This window comes from Quercus suber, unplaced genomic scaffold, assembly GCF_002906115.3.
Source record: "Quercus suber isolate HL8 unplaced genomic scaffold, Cork oak 2.0 scaffold_169, whole genome shotgun sequence".
Taxonomy (NCBI): Eukaryota; Viridiplantae; Streptophyta; class Magnoliopsida; order Fagales; family Fagaceae; genus Quercus; species Quercus suber.
Genome location: NW_027069629.1, coordinates 959,185 through 971,664, shown reverse-complemented (window position 1 = coordinate 971,664; position 12,480 = coordinate 959,185). Strand labels below are relative to the sequence as shown.

Below are 12,480 nucleotides of genomic sequence, written 5' to 3'. Positions count from 1 at the left end.
ATCTAAGGACTTATAATTACAAATCTATATATATCTAAAAGCTGAATCGTAGCATTTATTGTTACTACGCTCCAGTTGAGCCACATCATCGCCATGTCACAAAGTTTTTATTTTCCTTTTTTTTTTTTTTTTGGGTTTCCACTTCATATATTCTCTTTAATCAATCCCATTCTCTCTCTCAACTCATCATCTTCCCATCAAACAAGAGGCTAATGTTTATACTATTAATGAATTTCTTATTGAATCCAAATTCCCTTAAATTCAGCAATCAATCATTCTCTCTCTTTAACTTATCATCTCCTTATCAAAAAAACGGCTTCTTTCCCCCATCAAAACATTCAATTGCCTCCCTTTGGATTTAAAACCCACTGATTTAATTTTTTTATATATAGGTTTTGAATTGCTTACTTTCCACCCATCAATCACCAAATTACAACTAGAATTAGAAGGTCCATTTGAGGTCAGTTTTTCTCTCTTCCCTTGAACTTCTTTCTTTTTTGCGGCAATTTTTTAATGATTTGTATTGGATTTTCTTTTCTAGGGTTGTAAATACCATGTTTCTTTTTTCTTTTTTCTAATTTTCAATTGATAGTCTATAATTTTGGATTCATGCTTACAATTTTTCCTTACATTATTATGTTTTACCCATTAAAATTGTTAGTGTCTAAAGAATTGGAATGCTTTTTATTGATTTAGTACATGATTATTTGCCTCCCATTTGTTTATTTTATTTTTTGAATAGCTTTGTAATTTTTAAATTAAATACTACATAAATTCTTGCTACTTTTCTTTTAATCTCATCTAAATCTATGTTAATTTTTAACTTCTTAGGATAACTTGGGATAGGAAACAAAATATTATGATCGATAGGTATGGACCAAATGTTGTTCCTCTTTTTCTTTGTATTTGGGATTATAACTTAGTTTAATATGGTCATTTTCATTAATTTTTTGACAAATTACAATGTAAAGGTTTGTATTGGATTTTCTTTTCCAGGGTTGTAAATACCATTTTTTTTAATTGATATTCTATTTCTTTGTATTCATATTTACAATTTTTTTACATAATTTTGTTTTACCCATTAAAATTGTTTGTGTTTAAAGAATTGGAATGCGTTTTATTGATTTAGTACATGATCATTTGCCTCTCATTCGTTTATTTTATTTTTTGAAGAGCTTTCTAATTTTTTAAATTAAATACCACATAAATCCTTGCTAATTTTCTTTTAATCTCATCTAAACTGATGCTAATTTATAACTTCTTAGGACACCTTGGAAGAGGAAACAAAATTTTATGATCGATAGGTATTGATCGTACAGTGTTCCTCTTTTTCTTTGTATTTGGGTACCATTTATCTTTTCAAAAAAAAATTCTTACAATTTATAACTATTGCATCCATTTTATAATTGTGGACATGCATGCAATATTGCTTTATGTTTCCATGGTAATACTAATGTTCATTACTTTAAAATTAAAAAATTCTCTCAATTGAAGCATATACCTCAACGTAATCTCATTCTTATGAAATCCTGCAACTTAATTCAAATCATGCTAACCAATATATATATATATATATAGAATGATTTTGTATAGTCCAACATGAATTAAATCATATTACCTTAGTAATTAGCTTAATTAAGCTTATCTAATTCTCAAGAAAAAAAAACCTTAAACTTATATCTTATATCTTATTGTTCGATTTGGCTATGATACGTTGCACTTTAATTCATCATACTCCTTAAATATTCAAAATTATAATAGAAATAATATAAGAAATAAAATAGATAAATACAACAGGAAATCAACTAGGAATTTCTTTTTTACTACAAATTTCACTATTATAATTCTTAAATAATATGTACTTAAATATTCACTATTAGATCTTTTAGAAATACAATCAATTTTTTTTGCCTTCCTATATATTTCTTCGATCTAATTGAAAAAAAAAATCCATAAAATTCTCATTTATGAAGGAAATAATTTTCTCTGATAAAAATTTTTGGGAAAAAAATAATGAATATAGAAAGTATTAAATTTTTCATAAACCTATATGGTTGCCCAAAAGTCCTCTATTCAGACTTACTATTATGTTACTATGTTGGATTTGGTGAGTTCTTTTAAAAAGAAAATATTATATATATATATATATAAAACATTAACTATGCAACTTACCAGTTATAAATACATTTTTCAATTACCAAAACATACAAAGTCTCTTCCTCTTTCCCAACCTTTCCCCTCTCTTAACACTTATGTATCGTATATACATTTTTCCCTTCCCCTACACACATGCGGGCACACACACACACACACACACACAAACACATTTTATATTTATATTTGTTCTCTTTTAGTCTCTCTTAAAACCAATAAGTATAGTATTTGTGATGGAATTTTTTTTAATTATCACTACATATTTGTGATATCTTTTAATCTCTCTTTTATTATCACTAAAAATTAGAAATTGTGTTTGGCTTCATTTTGCTAGGTTCTTTTTCATGATCATTTGTTTATATGTTGTGAGTTGGGTTCAAGTTGCAGAACTAGGAGAGATCAAACAAGATACAGTTGCACCATAAATATTTTAGAAAGCAAGGGTATTATTATACAAAAACAAATATGGACATATATAAACAATTATACCATGATTACGTTTGCTTTCCCCTACCCCTTTTATGCTATTTATTGATTGACTAAGATCAACTACACATTTTTATTTTTTGCATAAATGATCAACTACACATTTAGCTTCCTTAGTTGTTCACATTTTTTAAATTGTATGGAAAGGAATAATAGAAATCAATATATGTTTTGGGGAGAAATTTTTTTGTAATAGTTGATTCTCATACATGAGTTTAGTGATTCTCAAAATAGAAACTATTATAATTTTTTTTAATAGTTCTTATGTGATAAAATGGAAACAAAGTTTGGATAAATTGCTCAGTAATTTCTCCAAAAATGCAAAATAATGTTAGCTTTCATATGAAACCAATAAGATTCATTTTCATGTTCTAATAAAAATTATACATTTTCCAGTTTTTATTTGTGTTGTGTTTTGATACATATCTCACACTATTCTAACGTATTACAAAATATTTTGTTATATATAATAATTGAAAGTAAAATGCAACATGTTTCTTTGCTAAAAAAATACACACACACACACACACACACACAAAATCAAGATAAAGACTTCTTTACTTAAAATTTATTATATATATTACAATGTAATCACATTATTGTGAGATGAGTTTGGGACTATTAGTTATAAGTCTCAACTATTATTCTCATTCTTTACTTAACAAAAAAAATATGACATCAAAATTATCCCGCGCATTGCGCGGGTCTGCTACTAGTTTACAAATAAAATATAAACCCATGCTTCAACAACTAGTTTTAAATATAGTCCATGAATTTTATATTTAAGCAAATAACTCTTGACAATAGAATTTCATTCAGTCAAACACTATGTAAGTATTTTTGGCTAAAGCATTAATGAAATGATCAGTCTAACACCATGCATTAGTCTAATGAAATTTATGCATTTGTCAATCAGTGAGACAGGTAGGAGTGAGATTTGATCTAACCCCCAAAAAGTGAACACGAAAATCTAATTAGAATTCAAATTAAATTTCAATTGAAGTCTAATTTTGGGTCGCGTGTCCCATTTCGTGTTTTTTTATTTTTTTTATTTTTTTTATTTTCATGTCAAATGAGTTAATTTAGTACAAAAAATAGGGAGCTCAATATAAATAAATCATAAAAAATCTAGTCATATATCCAGTTATATATATAAATTAGAAGGAGAGAAAGATTAGAGTTTGAATGAATTTTCTTCCTACGCCATTTGTTTGTCTAACTAAAAATAAGTTAAATTTATTAGCATTTTACATAGTACTAAGTAGCCAGAAATTTAAAATCTAGTACATGTACCTAGATGAGGTTAGGGTAATGTTCGTCCATATATAATTTTTATTCAAATCTTAGATGCATGTGATTAGCTCACCCAGCCAGTTTTTAAAGAATATATCAATTGAGAGTGTCACGCCTCAAACTCAAAAAGGGTCCAAAGCATGAGAAACACAACCCAAAGGTCCCTATAGATTTTTCCTTTTTTGACAATTCAATCCAAATAGTTCATACCAAGAACCAACGTTAAAAATTTTCATAATAATTTCATTAAAAATATTCCCAAAGTAAGTCAGAACTCTATGCAATAATTACAATGACCATTGGCCACAAAAGAATGGAGGTCTAAATTAACTACATATAAACATCTTGTTTCTAAGACGGGATAAAAGTCATCGCCAAAATTAGTTACAAAACAATTGTGCAAAATCTCCCTAATGTGTGCAGCTTCAACACTAGGTTAGGAGTCTCATACACCTAAGGTCTATAATACAAAAAGTCCAGCCTCTAGAAAGTAGTTGCCTAACTACTACAAGCCACAACATCTGACTCAAAAGGTTAATGCTTGCTCTATAAAAATTCATAATTAAACAATTGTGACACAAATAAGTAGCAATGCTAATGTGCATAATGAGATGACAAATTCATAATGATGACTACTTTGGTATGCATGTCATAACTTATGGACTTCGAGTTAAATTCAACAATAACACTTTCAATACAATAATACATTAATTGCATTTTAAATAATGGAGCATAAAAATACTCAAAATAGTACATTGTGACATTACATTACTTACATGGTAAGCCAGAAGGATATCCACAAGATCCCTTAAAACAAATCCCAAATTCCAGATATATATATATATATATATATTAGTTATCCACATAGGCTAATATGCCAAGTTACAAATGTCATACAAACTCGAGTATAAAGCTATAGGCTACCATGTCACAAAGACTACAAGAACACATAGGCTACCAGTTATTGGGTACCATGTCACATAGACTTAGGTTCCATCATATATACCACCATGTCACAAAGACTCAAGTGCCATAAAATAATCCACCATGTCCCAAAGACTGCAAGTACTAGTTATTGGCTACTGTGTCACACAAACTTAGGTGCCATAATATAATCCACTGTGTCACAAAGACTTAGGTGTTGTGCTACTGGCTATGTCACAAAGACTGCAAGTACCAGTTACTGGCTACCGTGTCACACAAACTCAAGTGCCATAATATAATCCACTGTGTCACAAAGACTCAGGTGTTGCATTGCTGGCCATGTCACAAAGACTAAGTACAAGTTACTGGCTACCGCGTCACATAGACTCAGGTGCCATAATAAAATCCACAAGAGTCACAAAGACTCAAGTGCGATCATACCAACACCACAAAGATCCAAGTATTTGGTTGGGTAATCATTGGGAAATCACAATTGCCATGACATGAGCTAAGGTGTCATTAAGAGCTGGCAACTTTATATAATCAAGTTTTGGAACACATTTTCAATGAATTTGCATAATTCCAAAGAAATTCCTATCCAGTAGGATTTCACACCCGCTTGTCAAATGACGCTTTCCAATTCATTAAATTATCTAATTATTTGTAATATCCATTATAAATGAATCACATCAAAGTCAATCTCCTAGAATTAATAAAAACTTTGCATTTTTTCGCACATTATATATATACACACACATTACACATTTTAAATAGCTACTTATCTTGCAAGACGGCATAAAAGCCTAGCTTCCAAGTGCTCCAACAAGAATTAGTTAGAACCTAAAGAAAATGTATACAAGTTTATCATGACAAGTTTGAAAATCTTAAACTAAGTCTAGTTAAAAACTATAATCTCCCATAGAAACAATCACTTAGGTAGGCCAAAACTTAGAATGTTGGGCATATTTTATTAGCTTCTTTGAGGTTACCCTTTTTGCCAATCACAATTTTACCCAAAAATCTCCTTAATCTCATAAAATTTCTTTAGGAACTAAGAATTTCTTCACTTGAAAGATGCATCACAAAACTAGCATCACAAACATGTACCAAGACAATAAGGCATCAAACCCCCAAATCATAGCTATAGAAAACCTCAAATGGCCACCATTTTTATAAGTAAATAAAAACCCTAAGCCCTTCATCAGAATATGTCCACCAAATCAAAACTCTTAAGGCTTAATCATGTGAATATCACTTCAAAAGCTTAGATGAACAATATCAAAATCCACCAAAATATTTAGAGTTTTTACCTTAATTGTTTGAGATGAAGGAGCCTAGAGATTTTTACAAAGTTCCCCGGTGAATCTCGTTGTAAAAAGATGGTGGTGGTGCTCTGATGTAGTGGTGGTTGGTGAGGGTGAGAGAGAGAGATGGAGGTTTTTGTGTGTGTGTGTGTGTGTTTTTGTGTGAAAAAAAAAAGAAAAAAAATAGCAAAGTGGGAGAGAAGGGCTTAGGTCCCGATCAAGAGGAGTCTAAATGTTCTGTTTCACTTTTCCTGCTTCACTCTATACTCCACTAATAAATACTTGCCACGTGTTCACTTAATTAATTAAGTACTACTATTAATTAATAACTGTAATATTAATAAGTTAATAATGATAGTATTTAATTAATTAGATAAACAAGTGGTAAGTATTTATTGGTGGAATATATAATGGAATAGAAAAACTAGGACAAAATATTTTAACTAGGTCATGAGAGAGTGAGAGATATTTGAGAGTGAAAGATATTTTAACTTTTAAGAGATTGTGTGGTGGGAAATAGATGGTTAGGTGGTGGCTCACGTGGTGGATTTTAAAAATATCTCTCAAACATTTTTTTTTTTTTAAACGCTGGGGTGTTACAGAGAGCAGGTCTAAAAAGTTCAACGCGTCTCTTTTTTCCTAGCCTGAATGACATATCATGCATTCTATATAAATCAAGATTAAAAGTAATTGAGAAGTTAATACAAAAAGAACAAGATTTGGCATGATGAGTTTAAGGTTCCTTTTTTATATCTTGGTTTTGTGTGCATGCATTATCATCCAAACCCAATGTCTTGATAACATATGCCTGCCAAATGAAGAAGCAGACTTATTTAATTGTGGGGATTCGATATATACTTGATGTTGGAAACAACATCTGTTTGCCAAAGGAACATGTTGCCTTATTCATTTTTGGGGATTCAATACTTGATGTTGGAAACAATAACTATATCACAACTTATCTCCAGGCAAATGTTTCACCTTATGGGAAAAGCTTCTTCAGGTACCCCACTGGGAGATTTTCCAATGGCCGGCTCATTCCAGATTTCATCGGTAAGATATATAATAGTTATGTGCTGCTTTCTATTGGACTGGAATTGTGGCTCCATTTATTTTCATAGCATTATTGCAGCTGAGTATGCAAACTTGGAGCTAATTCCTCCATATATATCTACATCCTGGTTATAATCGATACATTGATGGGGCTAACTTTGCATCAGGAGGAGCTGGTGCTCTTGATGAAACTCGTCAAGGATTGGTATGCATTCTACTGACTATGCACACCCCAAAAAAAGTTAATTTTAATTAGGATTCTCAGAAATGAAGCACTATTAGGGCCAAAGTTTGCTTGCATTGCTAGCTCGATAGAGCTCTTACATAACAACTATATATATCCTGTTGATTGGGATTAACCGATTAACAGACAAGATAAAAAAGAGTTCTGACTCCATCGTAGAATATTTGAAACATTAATATGATATAATGATAAAGTACGTGAGAAAATAAAGAAGGCAAAGAGAGAGAACATAATGAATGATTAGTATGATCCAGTTCAGCCTAAGAGAGGACTCTAGGAATTGTGGATTATTCTTTATTTAGAACAAATTTGTGTTAGATTATTCTTTATTTCATTTTTAAGTTGGTCAGAATTATACTTTGATTTGTTAGGAAATATATAAGAAAGGAGGTAGAAAATATGTGTTCCTAGGCCTACCCCCTTTGGGTTGTTTTCCGATTATGAAAGCACTGGAACCAGGAAACACCAATGGATGCATGGAGGAAGTTACAGCACTTGTGAAGCTACATAAATAATAAAGCACTTTCAGAAGTCCTTTCGAAGCTACAGAGTGAACTGAAAGGATTCAAATATTCAATAGCCCAAATTTTGTGTCCTTTCCTAAAGGAGGATTGTGCGCCCCAAATTTGGCAGTGATTCATATCTTCAACTGTGAAAAGTTGAAGTCACTACCTGAAGGGATGTGCACCCTTCTCCCATCTCGAGTCTTTGACATTGTTTAAATGTCCAGAACTAGAATCATTTCCTAAGGGCGGTTTGCCCTCCAATTTAGTTACCCTTGACATTTCCTTATGTGACAAACTCTTTTCCCGTCGCATGGAATGGGCTTCCCTTTCTTCTCTAATTCTCAAACAATGCCCTCTTCTAAAACAACGGTGTCAAAGAGATAAAGGGAAAGATTGGCCTAAAATTTCACACATCCCTTTCATTCAGATTGAAGATGTAGTTATAACATGAGCTACGAGCTACGAGTTGACAAGCACTTCCGTGCAAAGGTGAGTACTTGTTTTGCACTAATACCATCTGCTTTTTGCTCAATTTTGAGTTAAAATCATTGCCTGAAATCATCAAAAAACTCCTTTTCAAAGAAATTGGTTTTCATGGCACGCTTGGTTTGGATAGCATGAATATAAGCGAATGTGGCAAATTTCTTAAATTAACTTGTATTGTTTGCAAGAAGCTTGAAAATTTGCTCATAAAACCAATAAAAAAAAAAAAGTGTTTGGACTGCATCTGGGCAAAAATCACTTTCTCAAAAAATATCTCGTGAACATCCACTACAAAATTTACTCTTGGTAAAGAAATTCACTTTCTAGAACTATACTTTTTCTTTTTGCAAATTAAAAAGAAAAAGGAAAAAAAGAATAGAAAAGAGAAGCTTCAAATAATGGTGTGGTAACATAAACTTTTATAAACTAGTTTATTTTCTATGTGGGATTTCAATGCATATAATCATTTCCTTTCCTATTCTTTTGCAGTGTCACTTTCAGACAAGTGCCTCACACATGCACCCAGCATTGATTTTGTGCTACCAAGTGCCGCTGATCCTCTTGCATTGTATAAACTATGAAATTTCTATTTATGTTTCAAGCATCTGTAAAACATCTTCTTTCTTTATCAAAGAGTCCCTTGCTCTCACTTTTGCTGGAGTGCTCTTTCTTCATTATCCAAGATCCATACACCAATTTCAAGTTTGGACTTTTGAAGTGCATAGACAAAGACTTTTGAGTAAATTACTAATCTCAGTGGTAAGTTTTTCCAGCATTCTTCTTTTGATGACTAACAAAGTCTAGAGTAGCTTTATGTGATACTGGCAATTGACTTGAGCACAATATGACAGGCTATTTAATCTACAGTATACATTGGGGCAATTTGAAGCTATTTCTGCTTCAATATCTTCAAATAGCAGCTAATTCTTTTATGCAAGGGAATCTTTGGGATGAATGATGCTGGTCAGTATTCCGTAGTGCCCCATGTTATTTATCTAAATTTTTGGAGAGGAAATTAAAATGATTTACAAGAGAGGAACCTGAATAGAGATTAGGATTCACTTTAATTTGTCAGCAGTTTAAAACACAAGCCTGACATTTATTTGGTGCAATATCAGTGCCTATTGTTCCTCTTGCATCAGTCACACTCCTAAATTTCTTATACATTTCCAGGTCACTAAAAAAAACTTCTTATCTTGAGGACTTTTGGTTATTTGAATCCTCTGCACACATTCCAACTGGAGGGACCTGCAGCATTATTCAACCCCTTCATTTCGAGTCCAAACTCCTGGTGGTACAACAAGACAAAGGAAGATTGAGGGAATGGTAAGTCTCTGGTCGTTTCATTTTTTTCCCCCATAAGCTTAAGTATTCAGTGACTAACAGATTGATTCTTTTAACAATTTAGACTATAAAGTGCGATTGAGAAATATGGCTGCCTGTTTAATCCATACTTAACAAGTGGCAGATGCAACCTAGTGCGGACTTGTAGCTACCATTATCACATTTTTGAGATTGAAAATCACTTCTCAGTCTTAGTGAGAGATGTTCTTTTGATTGTACAATGCAGGTAAGCTTTACACTGCTTCTATTCTTATCTTTTACCTTTTCTTTTCTGAAAAGAGGAAACCAGACATTACTTATTCTACAAATTGGAAATGGAATAAAAATACTAAAATGTTCACATGGACGGTAAAAAATGGTATTGAAATCATTAGAAGTAATCAGTGTTGAATGTTCGTTCATTCAAACCAAGCCTTTCTCTGTTTAATTATCTAAATGGCACATTCCATTGCATGTGGGTGGAAGACATCCCCTGTTAGTATATGTAATCATGAAGAAATCAATTAATGAAGAAATCAACCAAGTCTTTTCTGCTGGCGGTCCCTGCTTGGAATTCTTATCTCGTTTGTTGTCTCTAATGGAAACTATGTGGGCTTGCAAGTCTTGGAGCACAACAAATCCATGCTGGATGGATCATGCAATTAAAGGAGGTAAGCTCATCTCATTACGACCGATTTGTCATTATTTTCATATTACAGAAGCATTCTTGAACACATCCTTTGTTACTAAAAAATTTCTTCATCACTTCTACTAACTACTTCTGGAATCTTTTGGTGCTTGATACTGCCAAGTTATGTGCCTTTTTTTGCAGTATTTTGTTTTGTTTATGTTATTTTCATTCATGATCATGACCTTGGTTGATATGACCAAACAACCATCATGCATGCTGTTATGAAAACATATTTGCTATTCTATCACAATGGCAAGGACATTTTTGTATTCCATAAGCACCTGTTTAAATCGAGTTTACATCATCAGATTAACAAGCTGCCTCTCTATGAGCTTTGGGAATTGATGATGGAGAGCAAGATATAAGTCCTCACCAGAATTTTGGTTCTTTCTTCTCTTCCACCCTCCAGAGTGCTCAGAAGGCTCAGCAAATCACTGATCTCGTTGTCCTTGCAGTCCTCACCAGAAGGGGCTATCCAACTCCGTTCTTGCTAACAAGGATTTTAAATTGTCCTATGCCGAGATAGTGGAGCCAGAGGCAAAGAGGGGAAAACTGTCCCAAGATAGCTCAGGTGCTCGTTCCATGAAAGATTGTCATTCTTGAGGCTGTCATGCAGTGGCGGCTCCAAGATTTTTTTCCAGGGGGGTCAATAATGGCGGAGCCAAAAATTTATTAGCGGAGGATAGGCACAAGTGAAAAAAATAAGATGATTAATTGTTGTTTTTGGTTTTTTTATATATACAACTTCCAAGTTCTAAAACATTATTAATAGTTTAAAGATCGTTAAGAGTCTTAAGACAACAATCATTGGATGCATAAACAAATAGAATTAAATAACTAATCATACATTTTTTTATCAAATTAATAATAACTTATTACATTTATAAATTATATCAATTGAATAAAAAAAATAGAATAAATAAGAATAGTAGAGTATTCTAAATGCTTTACCTATATATAAAAAAAAGAAAAAAAGAATAGTAACACGGTTAGGAGTAGGGCTAGGAGTAACTATGAAATTAAGAAAAATAATACTCTAGTAATAAATTTTTGCTTTTGAAGTGTATGGTTTTATAAATATACACGTGGTCACTCTTTTGGAATTAGAGTAAGCAGTAAAAGATTTATTGGGCTTGGAAATGTGTAGAGCACTTATCAAACTACTTGATTAAACATTGAGAAAAACTAAGACAACATAAAAACTAAGGATCATGTTCAAGCTTATTTTAATTAAGCTTAACCAAAAATTTAAAGTCAGGGTGTTCATATTTTTGTTGTGGGGGTCAAAACAAGATTAAAAAAAATTTGTATATAATTTTTTTTTTGAGGGGACCAGGTCAAGGGGTTCATTTGAACCCCCTGGGCTACTCTTGGAGCCGCCCCTGCTGTCATGTCACCACCTGCAATTACCAGTACATGTTTTCAAACCAGAGGGTGTTCAATGATTGTTAGTGTTGTTCAATTGATTTGTGTTTTGTGTATAAAATCTGGGCCTCCAATTATGAATGATATTTATGGGTCCGTTTGGATACAACTGAAAATTGAAAACTGAAACTGAAAAACACTGTAGCAAAATAATTTTTAAATGTATGAATAGTATCGTGAGACCCATTTTTAATGAAAAAGTCGCTGAAAAGTGAAATTTGTGGGTTCGTGAACAGTGAAATTTGTGCTGAAAAGTCAACTATTGTGGCTACTGTTCATTGAACAGGCGCAACAGTGCTGCTACAGTAAAAAAGAGCTGGAAACGCGTAAAAAAAAAAAAAAAACTAAAAAAACACAGACGTCAAACGTAAACGTGCCAGCTAAACGAGCACTATATCTTAATTGTTCTACGGATTTTCAGGCACAATATGTGCAACCTGTTGAGGCTTTCAACAATTTCTACCTAAAAATTACTTGATATCATCCTATTGATGGATACAGTAATTACAGGTTTGGTTTTAAGATCTAGGGTGGTTTCTTCCAATCAACTTTGACCTTCTGCAATAAAAAATTCCGAACATGTCTGTCCTGCCA

General features: G+C 32.2%; 1 protein-coding gene across 1 annotated transcript; it reads left to right on the top strand.

Annotated features, from left to right (window-relative positions):
• The first annotated feature begins 6,976 nt into the window (after positions 1 to 6,976).
• Positions 6,977 to 11,064, top strand: LOC111999348 (GDSL esterase/lipase At3g05180). Its single transcript, XM_024031478.1, has 4 exons — positions 6,977 to 7,214; positions 8,937 to 9,015; positions 9,621 to 9,773; positions 10,917 to 11,064. Exons 1-4 carry the CDS (start codon positions 6,977 to 6,979, stop codon positions 11,062 to 11,064), a joined length of 618 nt encoding a protein of 205 aa, XP_023887246.1.
• Positions 11,065 to 12,480: the final 1,416 nt, after the last annotated feature.